General features: G+C 48.8%; 1 protein-coding gene across 2 annotated transcripts in view; it reads right to left on the bottom strand.

Moving 5' to 3' along the window:
• RAB6B (RAB6B, member RAS oncogene family) overlaps nucleotides 1–21481 on the bottom strand; it is a 60499-nt gene that overhangs the window by 25743 nt on the left and 13275 nt on the right. For both annotated transcript variants that reach the window (XM_080933981.1, XM_080933982.1), the window contains exon 2: nucleotides 7751–7809. In XM_080933981.1, the coding sequence (XP_080790107.1) occupies nucleotides 7751–7809 (59 nt within the window). The remainder of the gene's footprint in view (nucleotides 1–7750; nucleotides 7810–21481) is intronic.

Here is a 21481-nt window from a genome sequence, read left to right as displayed (position 1 = left end):
GTACATCTCCATCTTTCTCTCTCTCTCTCTCTCTCTCTCTCTCTCTCTCTGTGTGTGTGTGTGTGTGTGTGTGTGTGTAGCTGGCTGGCATTTTCAGAGACAATTAGATCATGAGAACTCTGGCCTGACCAATGAAGCAATCCTTTAATGGGTTCATAAGACGATATTATGGAGACGTAGTAAGGCAGACAAGATGAGGGGTGATTGGAGGAGGTAAGTCACTAGTGTGTCCTTGCCCAGACCCTCACTTGAATGCCTCTCTCTGATTCTTGGGCACCATAATGTGAACTGCTTTGTTCTGCTATGTGCTCTCTTCTATGATTGACTAACATCTCGGAAATCACACACCCAAATCAATACTTTCTACATTAGGCTGTTTCTGTTGGGTGCTTGGTGATAACCTGTGGTGATATAGCCAATACAAGCTGACTCCTTTGGAGCAGATTACAGAAAGGTAGCCACAACCACACCACACGAACTAACTAGTGGAAACATAATACATGGCCATCACTCATGCTGCCCAAGTGGAGAGCCACAAAGCTAGATCCAGACTGATGGGCATCCCCACAGGGCATGGGCCGGGATGACTAGAGCATCACACGTGGGCCTCCTGGGCTCTGTCTGAGAGCACTATTTAATTGCTATTCAGCACGGCCCTACAGGCTCAGACCTGTGTCAACCCCGACAGTGGAGGCCATGGACCTCAGATGTTTGTCTACACAGTACAATACGGTGTCAGCAGGAAGCGAGGTGGGTAGGCAGGCATCACACTTTAGAGGTCGGTGAGTCAGAAGCACAGATCACCACAGGAGGAGTCTCTACCTCGATGTTGACACTACTACCAACTGGTCTGCCGGCCAAGTCACTTCATGTACATCTTTGTAGGCTGGCTCCAGGAAACCCTGGACATTGGTGACTTTTCACTTGCTGAGACAGAATACCTGAAAGTAAGAACTTAAGGGAGGAAGATTCTATTTCGATGGTTTAGGGGCGGTGAGACCGGCACATGGGAGTGTGAAGCTGTTTTCAGGCCATAAACAAAATCCTCCAGTGCTGCCTTCCCCACAGAGACACGCTTCCTTCACTAGATTCCCACCTTTTAAAAGTCCCACAACTTCCCCAAACATCCCTACCTGCTAAAGCATTCAAACACATGAGCCTGTGGGTGGTGTGGGTTAGTTTATGTGGTAGCAACGTCTGATCACAACACAAACCCGAAAGCTTCTTGTAGTTACAAGGACCACGCACACAGTTTCCTTTCCTCCTGGCCACCTGGAAACTTAGGATCAAATGTGGAGCCCCGGGAGCAAAAGGCGGAGCTTCAGGAAGGTGGATCCGAGAAGAGGCAACGACCCTCTTCCACTGTGCCAAGGAATCATGGTCCAAGTAGCTTTTCTGTTCTTTGCTGTATCTTATGAGGCATGAAACAAATCATTTCTGATGATAGCTGCCCCACAGGGCAATATATATCAAGAAATATTAACAACAGGCATGTGCTTGGGGAGTCCCCTGTCAGTCTAGAAGCCCCATGGTCCCCTCACACAGCTGTGCCTACTCTGCTTGTACTATGTGAAGTCTCCTCGGAAGGAGGCTGCGGTAGTCTACTGTGGTACGTGGCCCTGAACCTAGCAATGCTAATTTATTCCTTGGCGCTTGCAAACAGCCCTGCCTGTGGAAACATGGCAGCCGCTTTATTTTACACATGCAAAGAATATTAACAAACACAGATTTCCTTGCTCTCCCCGTTCATCTTCCCCCGAGTTCAGTATTAAACAGTATCAACAGGGACCCTTGTGTTCCATGCATTCCTCTTCACAGAACTTCCACCAGCACATCCGAGCAAGAAGATCTCCGAGCAAGAAGATGCTCCCTACGGCATTTGTTGAAATCTTCTTAGCCCTGAGCACTTATTACGAGATATAAATTTGCATCCACATTCTGACAAGATACAACAATAAAGTCTACAGAGGAAATCTGCATGGCGATTTGCATAAATTGACTCCAGCATTTATTTCTTCTGGGGAAGAGAATGAAAAGGCAAGTATGTGTGTCTTCTTGTCGCCTTGGCCGGCCTGAGCCCAAGGCTGGAGAGCGGCTGGGCACGACAAGCCCTTGACAATGACTCTGCTGTTCTCTCAGCACCACCAACCTCAGACCAGAGTATCCAACCTCAGACCAGAGTAAAGTTATGCAAATTAGCATGCAAATGAGCCCGGTAAACTTGAAGATTCAGTCCTGAAAGTGGTTGCTTTGTAGGGAGGATCTTACAGCTTCTGGGAAACATGTAGGGACAGGTCACTGCCAGCCAATGCCAGCTGCTCAGTTAGTGCCCTGGAGGAGGCGATACTGGCTCCCAAGGTCACAGGGTAGCACCTGGGTTTTCAATGTCATAATCTGCCCAGTAGTTACCCTATGATGAATGGTTGCCCAATTTGTAAGTGTGTGTGTGTGTGTGTGTGTGTGTGTGTGTGGTGTGTAATCTATGTATATGAATATAAGTTATTGGTTCTGTTTCTCAGAATACTAATACAGAAACACCTTGCTAGCCCATCCCTGGGTGGTCTTGTGCTCACATCATGAGAAACATCACTGTTGTCAACCAAGTCCCTGCCCACTCACCCTCCCCTCCTGTAGTGGCTCAGTCTGTGGAAAATAGTGTTAATGATGTGGTCCCTTGGGTGTGTGGTCCAGACAAGCCAGGGATTGATGGCTGCTGGAGTGGGCAGGAAGGCCACCAAAGAAGAGTGGGGACAGTGGGAGGTGAGGACTTGATCCAGCCACAGTGGAGAGGAATGAGCTCACACAGAAGCAGCACCCAGGTACTCAGGAGAGGCGGAGTGTGTACGGATGCCGCATAAATGTGTGTGTGCTGGTGTGTGCTCGTGTATTCGTGAGCGCCAGAGTGTATGTGCGTGCACATGTGAGTGTGTCTGCATGTGAGTGTATGTGTGTATATGCAGATGTGTATTCACCTTGTCAGCTAAGAGGCCAGTTACCACACTGTCAGGGAGAAGTCTCTGTGGCCACGGCAAGAGCACATGGTCAGGAAAAGGCAGGAAACAGAGATAAAAGCCAAGGCTTCGGGCACCACATGAGGTGACTAGGAGCTTCTCCCTGGGTACAGATGCATGCTGCAGCCACTTCAAGGGCTCATCCACTCACCACATCTACTCAGATCTCTTAAAGAAGGAGGCCACAAGGAAATCTTGAAGCCCTATAACAAAGAGGCCACTAGAAGCTGCCGAAGGCAAGGAGAATGCCCACCCCCTCCAGAAGAGCAGGGCTGTCTTGCATTTGTTTCACCCTCAGGCTCCCAGGAAGGTGAGGACAGAATACCCTCCTATTTGAAGCTCCTCGGTTTGTGGTAATTTGTGACGGCAGCCCCAAGAACAAGTGTGGGAAGCCTTAGGGCAGAACAGACTGCCACGCTTGAGGACCAGCTGCAGGCAAGAGATCTCAGGAGATCTGAGCCGGCAAGAAAGACCAGAGCTTCCTAGGAACCCCCCTCAGAGTCTCAAACACTTTCCCATCTCACAAGTGTCCATGGAGAGCAGTCCTTCAGCACGTGGACTCTCCCCGAGGCAGCCCCTTTAGATCTGTGTGTTCTAACTTGTATCAGGGTGTGAATTACAGGACGGGGCCAGGGGCTCCCAGCATTAAGTTCTCATCACTGTTCAGCTTTATAAGATGCTAAGGCCTGAGCTGCCAGCTTAGCAGACAGGAGACAGAGCCTGGGAGAGGTTCCACTAAGCATTGATTTCCCAACCTCAGCCAGCAGTGACTTCCAGAGGATCACACCTCCTATTACCTGGGCTCTTTCACAGCGGACCCTCACACAGTCCACAGGGGTTTCTGGGGTGTGTTGGTATGGGTGTGGAAGGGCACACCATAGCCACCTCTTATTACAAGGTATGTCCAGATATTTTTTCCTAGGTAGAATTTGAAGGTGGCCTCTTGTTAGCTCTAGGCTCCGCCCAACGGTTTCCTAGCAACAGTCAGGTATGTGCCTGGCTTTCTATAAAAAGACTGTTCACCACCCCACTCCAGCCTCTCTCCCTCCCCTTTTTGACCTCTCCCCCTTTCTCTCTTTCCCCACACATTCCCCCGCTGGTCTCTCTCCTCTCTCCCCTCTCCCCTCTCCACACCCCCTTCTCATGCCCCAAATAGACTTCATTTTATACTAGACCCGTTGTATGGCTGGTACCTTGGTGTGGTGCCTCAACACGGACCCACAAGGCATCCCCTTCTGCCGCATCATGTTACCACATTACAAAACATATCACCTTTTAGTTGGGGTTTTACATGAAGCAATCATCACAGACACAATTCCCTCTAGTGGAGACTTCGTTTTCCACCAAGTGAAAACTGTATAAATGAATCAGTTTGTGTGGTGTGGTTAGGCAGGGCGGGAGAGACTGCAGAGTACAGGTGTTAGCAGAAAATAAGGTGTGTGTGTGTGTGTGTGTGTGCGCGCGCGCGCGCGCACGAGTGCATGTGTGTGCACATGTCTGTGTGTAACTGCCAGGTAAGTAGAGGAAGATGTGTTCCTCAAAGGTCCCCAGGGCTGTAAAAGTGGCAGCTCACCAGGACCCACAAACAGAACCTTCTGGGAGGTTCAGGTGAGGGCCCCTAGCCTACTATACTCAGGTCTTCATGGTGGCCCCTTGGGGCCTCTTGCATGTTCAGCTCTACCCCATGGTGGAACTGGCTGTGACTGAGGTTGGGCCCTGCCCTCTGTGCCCCGAGGAGAGTGGGCCAGGTTCCCTCAGCCAGGCTGCGTTCTTTCACTGCCTTTGGCAGGCCAAGTACTACAGCACACAGCTGCCTTTATCAGAGTGAGTGGGAGAGAAGAGGTCGGGGTCTGGAGATATGAGGAGAAAAGAGGGAACACTGTCCTGGGAGCTGACTGAGTGGGTCTAGGCACAGCCACGGTGCTGTGGAACAGCCTGAGAGGAAATACATTTCATCTCCTAGGGTCCCTGGGGACTTTATCTACTTCCCATACATTTCTGTGCTCAGAAAAAGAAAATAAACAAAGTCTGTCCGCCTCCATCTCCAGAGGATTAAGACAAGCAATCGTGTGCCTCTGTGTGTGTGTGTCTCTGTGTGTGTCTGTGTGTATGTATATATGTATGTATGTCTTTGTGTGTGTATGTCTTTGTTCTTATGTGTGTCTGTGTGTATATGAGTATGTTTGTGTGTGTGTTTCTATGTGTATGTGTTTATGTGTGTATGTATATGTCTTTGTGTGTATATGTATGTCTTTGTGTGTCTGCCTCTGTGTGTATCTGTATGTGTCTTTGTGTGTGTCTATGTGTATGTAAATGTCTCTGTGTCTGTGTGATATATCTTTGTGTGTATGTGTGTGTGTGTGTGTGTGAGTGAGTGAGAGAGAGAAGGAGGGAGGGAGACACACACACACAAACACACACACACACACACACACACACACACAGAGAGAGAGAGAGAGAGAGAGAGAGAGAGAGAAGCAGAGCCCAGCCTCTCAACATAATTACTGCTCTAAAGGACTTAAGGGAAGGAATTCCACTCGAGGCTGTGGAGAAACCCAGGTCAGACAATTCTACCACACAGAGGAGAGCAGTGTCTGTTCAGTGATCTTCCCTGACAGTGGACCTGGGAGGTGCTCAGTCTAATGGCACCAGTCAGCTGAGGCAAGCGGCCATTACTGTGCTCATAGGCACCTGTGACAACATCTGTGGCCAGGCCTTGTACAGTGATGGCTCTGAGATGATCCAGGACTTGGTACATCCCAAAACACAGGTGAGAAGCAGAAGGGTGGAGGAGTAGCCCTAGATTTGATGAGTAGCCCAACTAGCCTTTAGGACCACATGCCAAAGGGTCACGGGGAGCGGATGCAAGCCACAGGGCAGTGTTTGCCCAGCTTCAGGCACTGGAAGAATTTTCAGAGGGAGAAAACAGAGCCAGAACAATGACAGGAGCTGAGGCTCAGGCTATGCCAGCACCACCAACACCGACTGCAAGTAAAGCATTACTCCAGTGACAAGTGTCAGGCAACGAGGGTGACAGTGGGGAGGAAGGGAGGAAAAATTTCAGAGGTAACTTGTCCACTGCTGCTGAGAATCTCAGTGTGGTGCCATGGGAAAAGCGGAAGAAGATCAATTTAAAAAAAATCAAGCAGTAGCCAGGTATGGCGCAGTCAGAAAGACCCAGAGATCAAGGTCATTCCTAGCTACAAGGAAGATTCAAGGCCAACTGGGGTCACAAGACTCTCTGTGTCAAAAAGGGAAAGGGAAAAGTCAACTAGTAAAAACATGGGCTCGTGCATAGACGCACACACTCACACGTGTGCACACACTCAGAGCACAATGGGAGACTTTAGGAGGAAGTCTGTTAGGGATGTCACCTCTGCTCCACAGTCAGACCAAAGTGATGCAAAGTCCTGGCTTGGGGAAGGACACACAGTCCGACCAGCATCAATGTCCCAAAGCCATGTGCAGCCTCTATACACCCATAGTCTCCTGTCCTTCACCACAGGCAGAGTAGAACAGGAACTTGAGGGAAACAGAAACAGGGTCCTCAGAGGGCATCTGAGACAAGGGCAACTACACCAGGGCACTGACTGCCAAGCAAACGGAGAATGGTAAGTACGGTGAGCCACTCCGCACCCAGTGGTGGGGAGCGGCATCTTGGAACAGCTGCCCCAGTGAATCTATAAATACTTGTCCTTGAGAATGTGTTGACAAAGGGATTCTACATTCAAACAGTCGCTGCATCTGCTTTCGGCTGACTGAAGCCCTGGGCTGAGGGAAGAGCCCTGGGAAGCGATGTGGAGAGCAGTCCCCCTGTCTAAACAACCCAGCTCTGCTCGAAACCACACACTCCATTTTCCAAGTAATAGCTACTACCATGTCTGGAAGCTAGTATCCCACAGGACTCACAGCCTAGAGAAATGAATTAGAGAACTCTGTCTATATCCAAAGGTGGGGGCGGGAACAACAGTACTTTTTAAAAATGTAAGAATAGCTGAAATGCCTAAGTGTTAACAACTTTGACAAAAATGCTTTAGTTGTGAGGAAATTCACTTGGATACCGCCTCCCTCTACCACCACTGATACCAAACAGATATGTCTCTGCCCATCATGAATTCGGTTTGGGGGTCTGTGAGTCTATGGCTGAGCCCAGGCCACCATCCCCAAACCAGGATCCACAGAGGTCTTTATGTCTACTCTCCTGACCACACAGGGCAGGGTCAACTAGCCGCCCATGCCTCTCTGTGGTAGGGTGTACTTCAGCGATGGGGATAGGGGCTGAGCGTGTGTGAAGCCCAGGGAATGTGAGCACGCCTATCCACGGGTGTCCGTGTTATGTGTATGTATCCAGCCAATATGGCCGCTCCCGAGGTGCACTCTCACCAACTGCTCCTGTGTTTCATCTTGCCCTCTTCTGCTTGCTCCACAACATAATCAAATGTTCAAATGTTACAATGGTTCCAACCTGCCTTTTCAAAAGATCCCCTCTCTGGTTTTGATATTTATCCCTTAAAAAAAAAGTTTCCTTATCTAGATTCTGAGCCTATTTCCTGCACAGGCCCAGTACTTGTGGAAGGCATTCCTTCAAAGCAATAAGATGCCTCAGAAATCTGGACTGGCCCCCCTCTCAGCCCAGTGATCCCCCGAGGCAGGCTGGCAGTGGTCTCCTGACAGGGTCCACAGGCAGAGACGAGAGGCAGGGGAGGAGGAGGGCGCGGCGTGAGAAGCGGGGATCTCACCTGGTACGTGTTGTCGAAGCTGTCGTACATGAACCTCGTGATGAGAGACGTCTTCCCGACTGCAAGGCAGAAAGGACAGAGAAGTTCAGCTGTAAGATGAGCCTATGGCCAGGGTCTTCTAAATGCACACACTTGAAAGGCTGGCTTATAAGAATCACAGAAAGGGGAGAAGCAGACCCCAGGAAAAAGACCCCAAGTCAAGGTGCTGAAGTAAACTCTAGGGGCACTATTGTCAGACGCTGGGCTGCCACAGAGAAGGAGGCCTACCCTTTCTCCAGTTCCTACCATCCAAGTCCAGGTCTACCTTGACCCCAGGCACCAGCTGACATGAGATCCCCAACAGAATGCTCTTCTCACAGCTGCCTGTGCTCCCCTGGACATATCACCTGACGATCAGCTCAAGGGAGACTTCCTTTGGTTTCCCATCAATTCAACTTAAACATTGGTGAGAAAGGGGCAGGGGAAGGCAGACCTTTCTCAGGTCTCTCAAGGGCAAGTCTATTCCCCACAGAGTGTGCCCTACTGTTCAGCTCAATACTGTGACATTAGCACCTCTAGATCCCATTGAGTAATTGACAAAAGGACCCCCCAATACTGTAACAACTGCAGGCTTACCTACATATCTGTAAACTCCCTAAACGGGGCAAAAATGTCCCCAGCTGAAAACTGCTGGTATGGCTGAGAAGCCAAGAGTCTCTTGGGAGAGCCATAAATGCTGCTAATTTCCCAAACTGCAGGGGTTGGCTTCTGACACAACCCTGTGCAGGTCCCATGGGACACGGCAGTGACAAGAATGCCAACTGCTGTACTTTGAGCCATCTGGGAGGGGAAGAAGGATAATAATAAAGGGACATTTGTTAGGTCACTATATGGTACTCTCCTCTGTCCCACCAGGACTTAGCCTTAGTCCAGAGAGGTTCAGAAGGGAGCTGCAGGAGCAAAGTACCCCTGACAGGGAAGACAAAAGTCCCTAAGGCCCTGTCCACTGTCTAGCAGGCCATCAGCAGGCTGGGACTAGTGGAATAGCTTGTCACTGCCTGGGCAGGGCAGGTCAACCCAATGGGATCCACAGAAAGGCTCTTTGCTGGGTCTGAATCTACTATGCACAGCATGGAGCAGAGAAATGCAATCATTCCTGACAGCCAACGGTGGCCAAAGAGAGGCAGTCACCTGACCTGGAGCCTCTGATAGACTCGGTTTGAGCTGCAGCCAAAGGATCCCAAGTCTGACCCAGCTGAGGTGAAATCCTACTGGGGCACTTATTATCAGTGTCACCTTCAGGTGGTCACCATTCCTCTGGACCCCGGGTCCTCATTATAACATAACAGAGATGTCAGAGAATGTTAATTGGTAAGAAGGTCATAAGATGAACAGTACACAGGAAATGCTGAAGAACAAGAGGGTCAGGTCACTTAGGATAGTGGAGGTAATTTCCAGAATGACATATGATGGGAGAAAAACAAAGCCACCAACACTAAGGCTGTGTGTAATGAGGAAACCAACTCCTTCTTGTCTTGGGTTGGAGACACAACATGCTTGGATTGGAATTGGTGGTGGGGCTGCAACAGGAGTATCTTTATTTTTCCTAAGTCCATGTCACTCATTAACGAGGTGGTGGTTCCCTAGGTGGCTGTCACCACCTAGGGATGGGGCTGTCAGCCCAGAGTCAGTCCAACTGCCAGGGAAGGAAGGCAGGCTGGAGACGGAGCTCCACTACTTGGACAGCACTCAACCAACTCTGTCTGCTCTTGACACCCCAGTAAGAATTCCAGACAGCCGGGCGGTACAGAGTCTCCTGGGTTGTGCACACACAGCTATGCCTTGAGTGTGGACAGGCCATACCATCACTGACTGGTGAGGCAGGCTAGCTCCGGGGAGCTGCCTGTCTCTGCCCGCCTTCCCCACTCCAGGGCTGTGATTTCAGATGTGCAGCGCCACGGCACCCAGATTCTAATGTGTATGCTGGGAAGCCAGACTGGGGTCTTCACGGTTGCATGGCAAGTGACTGACTGAGCTGTATCTCTGCTGTCCCTCACCCCCACCACTGCAATCTTAAGGAATGGGCTTTTCTGGGTTTCTGTTCTGAACCCAAAGAGCACTGGGGACCCTCTGGATTTAGAAATAGTCAGAAGTGTAGATGTCTTGGGGAACCCCCCCAACATTTTCCAGCTTCTCTACCTGGAGACAGTTCCCCACATCCCGGCACCCTCATCCTTCCTTCATGCTCTGGGGAGCATGTCCCTGTTCTTTATTTCTGATCAAGTTGTTTCTCTGCAGCCCCATGTTGGCCAAGTTTGGAACTGCAGGGCCTCTGAGCCTGGCTTTCTGAGGTCTCTGGGCTCAACAGTCTGCAAGGAACTGGACTGCCCTGCTCTGGATGCAAAGCCTGAAAATGCTAACACACACCAGGAACTGCAGGAAAAGGCATCCTCCATGGCTGCCTCCTGAACCTCCAGGAGGCTTGAGCCCAGTGTAAGTCATTCCCTCTGTTTGCTCACGGCCACGACAGCACTGCATGACAGATCCCCATGGCGCATGCTTGGGGAGTTCTCTGCCAACTTCACCCCAAAGGGCAGACGGTCTTTCTCTGCCCCTTTCTTGCCCTTTACAACAGCCCTGGGTAGAAGGTGCTGGAATCTGGAAATAGATCTCATTAGGAATTACTATAGGTCATGGGGGGTGCTGAGAGAGGTGGCCGTGGTCAGCATGCACCAGGACAGGCAGTGGGAGAGGAGGCGAGAAATGCCAGTGAACATCAGCCTTCCACTTGGCTCCTCTCTCAAGGTCACCCTGTCGCACTGCCAACAAGGCTCAGGACACAGTGCAGCACAGCAGGGCAGGACTTTATTAGAAACAAGCAAGTGAACCATTACTGGGCTCTCTTTACTCTCAGCCCGGGGCTCAGCAACCCCGCTGTCTCCAGGGTGGATAGTCCCACGTGAATAAACAGGGAGGTACAGTCTTCTTCCGGCTAAATGAAGGTGAGGAACTTCACTCTGGGGCCCTGACCAGGAGCCTCCAGAAAGGAAACACCCATGGGCCTCTGCCTAAGCAAGGCGGGGGATTTAGCACTCGGGTTTCCTCAGGAATTCTCCTCTCCATGCTTTGCATTAAGATGCCCAAGGTCAAGTTCCCTCCCTCCATCCACCCCCCATGTCTATTTTATCTCCCTCTCTGAGTGAGATTGAAACATTCTCCCTTGATCCCTCCTTGTTACTGAGCTTCTTAGGGTCTGTGGATTGTATCATGGTTATCCTATATCCTGTGGCTAATACCCACTTATAAGCGGGTACAGACTGTGTCTTTCTGGGTCTGGGGTACCTCATTCGAAATGATATTTTCACTTTCCCACACATTTCATGATGTCTTTGTTTCTAATAGCTGAGCCTCAGAAGGGGTACAGATCTGCCTTCTGTAGAGAGGTCAGCCAAGCTGCTGGTGGGAGGGTAAAGTGGGCAGCAAGACCCATGTCCATTAAGAAAGTAGCGGAGTGGGCCAGGTTATCGTGGGGACCTATGTGGAGGCCCCTCAATCCTAATGCTGCTCCCCAAAATAATGGAGCCAGGTAGTGTGTGAGGAAAAGAAATGAAAACATTGTTCCCCTGAGGCAACATTAAAAGCTCCATGAGGCTGCAGGGTCAATTTAAACAAAAACGCACCTTTGGGGCTGGACATGGAGAGCTACAAGGGCAGATGGGAAGGCTCGGCTGCCAAGGGTGTGGCAACCACATCTGAATTCCTGAGGCACTGAGTGCTCCAGAAGAGTCTTCAGCAGAAGGATATGGATGGACCCAGTGATTGTAGTTCAATGTTCCCGCCACAGGGAACGGTCCCCATTCCACATGCCCCCACAGATTCAAGCCTGGCACTCCATCAGGGGCGGAGTGACAGAAAAGGTTCTATGTGTCACCAGGGGAGAAAGGACAGATCACCTGCCTGGAGTGTGCTCCTGTCTGTACACCCTAAAACTGGGCTATCAGGTTTTTCGAGAGCCCACCTGGGTGAGATCATTTTTGTGTTCCTGTGACAAGAAACAGAGACATCCCCCATCCCAGGACACCTGTGAGTGAGTGAGCCTTCTCATTCTGGGGACTCTAACATTCACAGTGCTGTGTGCTCAGAACTAGTACCTACCCCGCTGTGTCCTGCTCCAGTCAGGAGCCTGAGAGAACCGGGTGAATACCCTGCTTTGCCTTGGGCAGCTGCGTTTTGGGTGGTTTAGTCCATGGCATGAGATATACAGAGTCTGTTCCGAGCTTTTGAAAGGCACTCTTACTCTGTTCTAGGAGACTGGCTACAGATGCCACCCAGGGGTGGGGCTGAAGTCGGCTGAGAGATGGACCGTTTGGAAGGATGCAGTGGGGGTGATATAGGAGGTAACAAGACCCCATGGCTGGTCAGAGTTAAGTGAGAGCCCAGGATGCCTCCAATCACCTGGCTTTGTGACCGGCGGATGATGGAGCCATCCCCAAGAGGACTCGGGGTGTGGCTTGGGCCTGGCTGGAAGGGATAAGAGCTGAATCGATGGAGCGTTCCAGACCATGTCCTGCTGCTGGCTCACTTTGTAAAGGACACACCTCACCCTCCTCTCTTCCCAGAGTGGGCGTGAATGTGCGTGGAGAGACTGCTGTAAGGGCCAGGGAGTGAGACAGAGCCTAAGAAATCATTGCTGACTTGATGGAGGGTCCGCCAAAGCCTGGCCAAAGCTGTACCACCTCCAGAGAGCCTTCGCCTTGGCTCTCAGCTCAGGTTCACATTCCTGTCTCTCTGCAGCACTCCTGGACAGAGATGCAATTCAGCCTAGTCCTCCTGATGGTCCAGAGAGAGCTCACTCACATCCTGGGTCTAAAATGGAAGGAGGACAAGCCTCCCCAACCCCGTGTCACTGTTTCATAGCACCCCCAAAAGATGCCTCTGCACACCAGGCACACCGTAACTGGTCCGGCTGCAGTGTGCAGGACACCCAGGCCCTACGAGGAGGAGAGGAGCTGAGGGAAACACCAGCTACCTTTGTCTGAGTCTCGTTTCCTTTTGTTCTGGGTTAAACAGAAAACCCAGCCCTCACTGACTGTGAAAGGCAAATGTGCCTGGGGCCAGGCTTCCCCTCCACACCCAGCTCAGCCTGCCATCTTGTGCTCAAAGCGGCTGTGACAGCTCCCACCTGAGCCCTCGGGGCCCAGCTGCCTCACTGTAGGCTAAATTCGGAAACAGGTGAAAAAAAAAATCCCATTCTAAACCTTCCCCGCACAGACTCAGACAGTAATTAAGAAGTACGCAAAGCTCTTCATTGGACACTTTAATTAAGTATGTTAATTCCCTCTGCCAGCGGATGCTCAGCTGCCTGGGCCTCACTTAGGGGCCAGTAAAGATGGGAAGGGGGGGTAGGAGAAAGAGGGAGGCCAAGGGTAGCAAGACATGGGGCAGGCCTGTGTGGCTCAGGCCCTTCTATACCAGCCAGGGCTGACCATGCCTGACCCTCTGGTCTTCTTATCATGTATTCCTGCCTCAGTCTCCCCAAGCCCCACCCCATTCCCACAGCCCTACTTTTTTTAAGCCCAGTGTTCTGGAAGCTGTCCTGACTCAGATGTAGAGTGCTGCTTCATTCCCACCCTTTGCGCTTGCTGGAACAATGGGACTCCATGCCTACAGAAGGGAGTTCTGGCCTACCTATGTGCCCCTGATTGGCTGGAGACCTTGGAGCCATTGCAGTTCCCTGGGGATCTCAGTACTTCTGAGAGAGCAAGAAAAAGCAGGATCAGGGGGATCCAAAGAAATCATAGCAACACAGAAGCTGATACCACAGGGCTGGAGAGATGGCTCTGTGTAAGAGCACTTGTAGAGGACTAGAATTCGGTTCCCAGCACCCATGTCCAGTGGCTCACAACTGCCGTTAACTCAGTTCCAGCATCAGGGGATCTGATAGCTCTGGTCTTCTTGGCCACATACACATAATTTTAATAGGGGTGATGATGATGAATTAAAAATAAAATGCTGTAAAATAAAAAGAGAAACTCGCATTTTAACCATGTAGTCAGGATAAGGCAGAAACCAGAGGGCAAAATAAAAGTTCCTCGATCTCCACGAAGTCTAAAACTACAGACAAGCATGCTTCCCTCGCTCAGGAGCCTCAGGCATGCAGTGTGCTAGGTCTTCCAGACACCTTCATCAAAGCCCTGTGCCTGCCAGTGACAGAATGGATTGCTTCACATGGCCATCAGACAGTGCATAGGGAGGCCCAGCCTCAGTTTCCCTTTCTTTTTAAAAATGTTTACCTTTTAATCTTTTTAAAAAGATTTATTTATTTATCTTATGTATGTGAGTACACTGTTGCTATCTTCAGACACACCAGAAGAGGGCATCAAATCCCATTACAGATGGTTGTGAGCCACCATGTGGTTGTTGGGAATTGAACTCAGGACCTCTGGAAGAGCAGCCAGTGCTCTTAACCACTGAGCCATCTCTCCAGCCCCTCACTTTCCTTTTCTGTCACACACTCTTGGCTGTCCTCCTGCTTCTTTTCCAGTGGCTCCTCCTTCAGTAGAAGGCTAACTGGAGAGCTGCCCAAGGGCTGAGCCAGGTGACACCCTTCCAAGGTGCCCAGCTGGGGCCTCCTGCTGCCTAGAGGGAGGGCTCTGCCACCTTTCCGCTGTATGCTCATTCCTGTGTTCCCCAACTGCCTTTCTTTCTCCACCCCCAGGTGTATGGAGGCATGGCTGACAAGTCAGTGTTATAAATAGTTAAAATATACAAGGTGATGCTTTCATAGAACTCCCTCTCTATATAGATACATACGCAGTGATATGGCAGTTAGTCTAGCTAATGTATTCATCACAACACAGCTCCCTTTCTGGCAATGTGTAATTGTGTGCCTGTAGTGTGTGTGTGTGTGTGTGTGTGTGTGTGTGTGTGTGTGTGTGTGTGTGCTACCTCCTTTGATTGCATTTTACTTCACTGAAGCAGGGATTCTCCCTTGAACCCAGAGTTTTTTTGACTCAGCTAGTCTAGCCAGCTTGCTCCAAGGATGCCCCATCTCTACCTCCTAAGTGCTGCATTTATGTGGGCACTGGGGACCAGAATGTCAAACCTTGCACTTGCAAAACAAGGTTACCCATCAAACCATCTTCCCCACCTCACTGATACCTTTTTTTTTTTTTTTTGGTCAACCCCTGTGAGAATGAATGATTTTGGGTGCATCAGCCACAGGAGTGTCCCATTCCTTAACCCTAAGACACACTAAAACAAGCCAAAGCCAACCTCAGGCCAGGATCAGGAAGTAGTCTTGAGCTCTGACCTGAGGCTTTCTTTTCTCAGTTCAAGGTCAGGGAATGGCATGGAACCCCTGGCCCCAACTTCTATCACCTGAAATCCAGGAGGGCATACAGCACAGTAGGAGGTACAGGACTTAGTTGCTGGAAGACATGGGCAACAAAAGGGAAGGAGGGACATCACACTGTCAAGGGATAAAGAAGGGAAACCATGAACTAGAAAACCAGAACAAGCTTACCTTAAGGCAGCTTTGCAGCATAAGGCCACAGGTTACTGAAATAAAGACACCGTGTCCCAGAACAGACATTTGGGATGACAGTCCGGGACTGAGGAAGGCACTGTTCATGAGAGAGATGGGTTCATTGATACAACAGCGGTCTGTTCAAATATCAAGAACCAGCCAGGACTAGCAACAGAGATACCCGTCAAATGATGGAGACCTAAGGGAGTAACATGACCAACAAGTTTGCCAACGTGCCCATGAACATGTCTTGGCTTTGTCTAGGCTCTCTGGTATTTCACTGAGGCTGAGCCAAATGGTCTTTTAAGACCCGAATCTACTTTGATATACTGTGGGATGTAAGTTCAAGAAAGGTTTCTTTACTGCTGTGGGCAGAATCCTCTTACCCTGGGGTTTCATAATGTTATCCAGCCCAGAGCCCTAAAGCCAAAGGATGGAACTAAGTCTGTGGTGGGAAAGTAGAGGGGAGCATGGGGGTAACAGTTGTGTTCTCTGGCTCAGGACCACTGTATGCCATGAGTACCTGCCCTTATTTAATTACTTAGATAATTTCTTCCCTGTGCCAAAAAGATGGTTCATAACTCTAGAAAGTAAGATTAGACATACAATTGTTGAAGACAGTGTCAAGATATGGCACCTCCTTAGTAATAAAGCTGAAAAGCTTCCCAATCCCTGTGGATGTCCATTGTTTGAGGAAGCTCCAACTTACCTCTCCAGTGGAGAAGCCCCACTTTGCAACACACAGCCTTCTCCCTTCAGATACTCACACAAGATTCTGCCAGAGAGAGGGCCAGTGTGAACCTAGTGAGGAAGGAGAACTTGCAGGAATCTGGATTCTACCTCCAGAGTCTGTCTTAAGCATCTACTGGTATCCAGCATTGGAATTATATCTACCTATGGGATTCTGGCTACTGCTCTGAGCCTCCGACCTTCTGAACGGTCCAATTACGCCTCTGGTGCTCAAGCCAGTTGGAATGGTGACACTGGGTCTCTTGTTTATAAATTCAGGAAGGCAAAGGGCAGGTCAGTAAAAAGAGAACCCATGAGCAAAGTTTGTTGCAATAGCTTCTCCTGAAGCTTCTCATCTTCCCTGGCAGTGTAAGCTGAAAAAAACACAGCAGGGCCAGTCATAACATTCACAGTATAACAGCCCTCACTTATCCACGGCATATTCATCCTAAGACTTGAGTGTGCCAGAATAATGCCAAGCCCTACATATATAAACAATGCTGCATCTTAGGAATACACACACTCATGATAAAGTTTAATTTCTAAATTGGCGTAAGAGATTGTTAACAATCATAATATAATAAGTATAACAATTCACGGTTATTAAGGTCTGCATTCAAGGTACCTTATTATTCTGTGTTAATCTCACTTCTTCCAATTGCCCATGGCAGTAGAAGACATAAGTGGGTACCACTGTATTCACATTGATGTGGAAAAACCCAAACCAGCTGCTAATTTAGATGACTATATATGACAGATTCCAAAAGAATTTTAGAAAAGGGTCTGGAGTGCAGAAGTTGTTTAGCCACTCAAAGAGCCAATCTGAGCTCGCATAATTAACTGGCTACTGAAACAAAGGCTGATAATGAGACCATGTCAGCGATCAGAGGTACAGGCTCAGGTTAGTGTCCTGACAAACAGCTGGGGACATCAGAAACCCAAGATCCAGTGACTTTAGCTTCGGGTCAAGTTGTAGTAACAGTGACCAGACACATCTCATCCAAATAACACAAAATATAGGAAAACCACCGTTAAAAGTAATGGCTTCACAGCAGTGGTAGATGTTTTTCTACAGTGGTGGTTACTTCATGGCAGTGGTGGTCCCAGACAGACATGAAACAGATGCCATGCACCCATAATTCAAGATGATGTCAGGGTAACCTGGTGCACCCCTAGGTAGAGGAGATGGAGCTGAGAGCCTAGAGGTGGCAAGACCACTGGAGCCAACAAGACAGAGTTCCAGAGAAGAGGTCCAGATAGAAAAACTGTAACATTGGCAAGGGACTTTCACAAGTCTCTGAGAAACCAGCATGTGGAAAAACTACTTGGGACAGAAGAATGACTCCCCTCATCCCCCTACCCCTACCAACCAGTATGGAATGCTCATCTGTCAAAAGACACTGGGGGTCCTCAGAAGGGCTGTCCTCAGAAGTGGGTTGTTAGTCTCTGAGTTGCTTAGGATCCAACTAACAACTCTTCCTAACATTTACAGGAAGGCAAAACTGTAGTACACAGTAACACCTGCTTCATGATATCTGATATCTAATTTTAAAAAAGAAAATCACCAGGAGAGGTTTTTCAGATGCTAAAAGCATTGTCTGCTTTTCCAGGGAACCTGTGTTCAATTCCTAGCGCCCACAACCACCTGTAACTCTAGTTCTAGGGGATTCCATACTATCTTCTGGGCACTGGGCACACATACGGTGCACAGACATGCATACAGACAAAACACCCATACACATAAAACCTTAAAAAGAAATCACTAGGCAAAGAAGCCTGAAAATGGGGACATAAAAAGAGAGTGGGGGAAAAAAAACCCAAAACTGATACAGTAGAATTAGCGGATAAAGACATTACAAGACAGTTACTATAGCTGCATTCTGTATGTCTGAAAAAATTAAACAGAGACAAGGAATATGTTTTTAAAGACACAAATCAACATCCCAGCAGTGAAAACTGTGATGTCAGAGAGGATGGCACCTCACAGGGGAGAACAACAATGAACTTGGGAACAGTGATAAACACGGGGAGATAAAAGAATCAACATGAGCAGAATACCGGCGAGCTGTGGGACAATGTCAAGTGTCTTCTCTATATGTGACTAGAGATCTCAAAGTGTGAGACTGAAGTCAGGAGCATAGAGGGAGAGAGAAGAAAGAAAGAAAGTGAAAAGAACTCAACAAAAGTTCATTAAGAAGCTCCACTTTCTGCTTGCATATAGTCAGTGGTTAGCAGACGACTCGAACATTCACACAGAAGCTGGGGGTGGGGACGTCCCCTATGGGACTCTGGTTACTGCTCCAAGTCTGAGCCTCCAGCTTCTCACTCTGAACTGTCCAATCAAGCTCAAGCCAGCTGGAAAGTGACACCAGGATTCGAAGACAAGGGGGCAGCCAGAGCTCTTTCCTAATTGATGTATGCAAGAAGACAACGGAGTTTTCAACATGCACTAGGCCCTGGTTTAATTCCCAGCCCTAAGGTTTAAAAATAAAAGTTCTGAAAGTAAAAACCTACACTAAGTACTAACTTAGAATTCTATACCCAGAAACAATCTTTAAAAGCAATGTCAAGATAAAGGGGTCTGTCTGTCCGTCCATCCATCCATGTCTATCATCTGTCTGTCTGTCTATCTGTCTGTCTATCTATCTACATACAAAAGCTAACAGAATTTATCACTGGCAGATTCTCATGACAAGAACTGTCACTGGAAATTTTTCAGGAACCCGGGCAATGGTGCTGGGTAGAAACACAGAGAAACTCAAGAGAATGACGGACAAACACCGAGATTTTTGCCATCTAAGTCGCTTTGAAGGTGACTATTTAAACAAAGATAACAGTAAGCCTGAGAGAACTGTGAGAAGAATCTTTGTTGCTCGGAAATGCCATAATGGACATGTGGAGACTGTTTTTACCAAGAAACCTGGCTCCTCACTGCCCCCCCCCCCACAGGCACCCAAAGCAGGAGAAAAGCCTTCATGTTCATATATTCTTTGGCCTTGAACCTGGAGTCAGAACTGAGTATCCTGGTGTCTGCCTTCAATCCCTAAAGCCCTAAGGAGACAGAGCAGCTGGTGTCTTATGTGGTGAGACCCTGCTCCAAATGAAGTTCTGGCTCTGCTTAACTCTGCACACAGGCACATTAGTTGTTCAAGTGCTGTCTGTGCAAGTCAGTGACTTATCCAGTTCCCATTGAGCCTGAAAGCATGCAGATAAAAGCATTGTCCTGTCAACAATCTGTTCAAGACACTCCACTGCCCCACCCCTACCCTAGACAGAGTCAAATGAACCACAACGTACCAGGAAGTAGCTACTCTTTTAAACCTGCCATCACCTGGATCCCTTGGGGACAGTGTCCCTTCCCTCAGAATCCACTGTCTTAGGAAATTGGCCTATCCCCTCAAGCAAGGACTTCAGCCAGCCAGCAGAGCCGGAACTGATATAATAATCACCTAGGCCAGTTTAATCAAGCCTGCTTACTTTTGCATGCCTCTCTCCCATTTTTTCTGTTTAAAAAGCCTGAGTCGGTTACAGAAGATGAACCGCAAAGGTTTCATGGAGGTTGCTTCCCAGCACAGCCGTGCTGATTCAAAACCTTTCTTGCTGTATCACCATCATCCCACCTGCCTTCTTGGGAGTTAAGGGACCTTCGGAGCTGGGCCTCTGCCCTGGCCTAAAACTCCAACTCTGAGGATCCGCTGAGCAAATGGCATCTTTGAGATATCAGCAGCCTAAGATTCCATTCCCAGAAAAAAACATTCCGAAAATAAATGTGAAATAGAGACAGACAGATGCTGAGATAACCCACTGCTTGCAGATTCACAGTCTTGGTGCCCACACAGATGCTTTAAACACCGACAGGCCTGGTTTTAATCTTGGCTCTGCCTCTGCTCTGCTGTGTGATCTTACGTCAGTTACTACCCTCTCTGGATTTCAGCTTCCTCAGACAGGCAACGGGGAGACTGTATGTCTGTCTCACAAAAGTCTGAGGAATTCTGTGAAAGCAGTAACAATGTAAAAATTGGGGGTCCTGGGTTAAAAGGCAGAGAGGAAGCTTTGGTATTATTTCTGTGACCTTTTATAAGCTTAAAAGTATGCTAACATAAACAAAAGGGAAATTTTATATATTAATATGTAATATAGATGCTAGTATACACACACATAGTCTGAGATACCCAGTGTATTCATGAAATGGTGCATTCTGTCTGATTAAACAAATGTGCTGGTGAATATAAAAATGTTTAAGATTTTATTTTTAAGTACATGCTTAAGTACATGTGTATGTCGAGGATATGCACTTAAAGTGAGTGCAGAACCTGAGAACAGAAAAGGATATCAGAATCCCTGGAGCTGGAGCAAGGAGGGGCCCTGGGCCACCCAATGTGAGCGCTGAAAACCAAACCTGGGTCCTCTGAAAGAGTTGTTCACTCTCTTAAGCACTAAGCATCTCTGCAGCCCCTAGTGAATATGAAATGTCCCTAAGGAACAGGGATATTACTGTATTCAAGTCTCATGAAAGAACAGGACTGAGCCGGGTCAGAGGCTGCTGGGAGCTCTTATCACCAGTTGTCACTGATGTACGAATATTTGAGATGTATGTAGCACACACACACATACACATGTATGCGTGTACATGGCCAATACAGCAGGTCTGTGTGGAAATGCCTTGATTTCCCTGGGCTTCTTGTTGTTGGGACTGATGATAAAAAACATCACCTTCAGGGTTTCTAAGACCCTCTCAAGACCTCCCCTGCCCCAGGCTGTAGAAATACTCCGACCCTAGCCAACCTACCCAGGTCTGAACCCTTTCTGCCTCAATGCATCACACACTCATAGCAACTTCAGAAAGGATGGCATCCTCCCTGCAGGGTCAAGTAAAGACTTCTTTCTGAAAGCCAGACACACTGGCAGGGCCCCATCCACAGCATACACAGCAACTCTGGAGTGGGCAAGTGTGCTCCCATTCAGCAGCTCTGAGGCTCAGCCAAACTCCAGCCAGACCCTCCAGGCAAACTGTGTCCATGCATCCATGTGCTGGTCCACCATGGATGCAAGCATGCCGTAGAGAAGGGAGATACGAATGCTACATTCCCACTGCCCCCTTAGAAAGTTCCTGCTATTGCAATCTGATAGTTTATCTAACAGGTGTCTTGGCTCAGCCAAACATCAAGTTGGCAAAGTAATGGGCATGTTCATTCTTTTCTTCCCAAGGCTGGCACTGTCAATGTTAAAAGTCTGAGCGATATGGGAAAGGGGTGAGGTGGCAAGATGGTGGACAAGGTACCGAGAGGCACGGGTATGCTTCCTAAGTTGCCAGAGAGACTTGCAGTTACTTAAAGCTCCCCAAACTACGGTTACGACTTTGACCTGACAATGGGAAAAAGCTTTCTCAGGAGTGTGGAAGGGGCCTGATGACCGACGCTGGCAAATATCTTCCTAGAAATCGACTCCCTTCTCAAAGGAACTGTGGGATGGGGTAGCATCATGCTAATTGGCAA

This window comes from Micromys minutus (assembly GCF_963924665.1).
Source record: "Micromys minutus genome assembly, chromosome: 21".
Lineage (NCBI taxonomy): Eukaryota > Metazoa > Chordata > Mammalia > Rodentia > Muridae > Micromys > Micromys minutus.
This window is presented reverse-complemented; position numbering and strand designations above follow the sequence as displayed.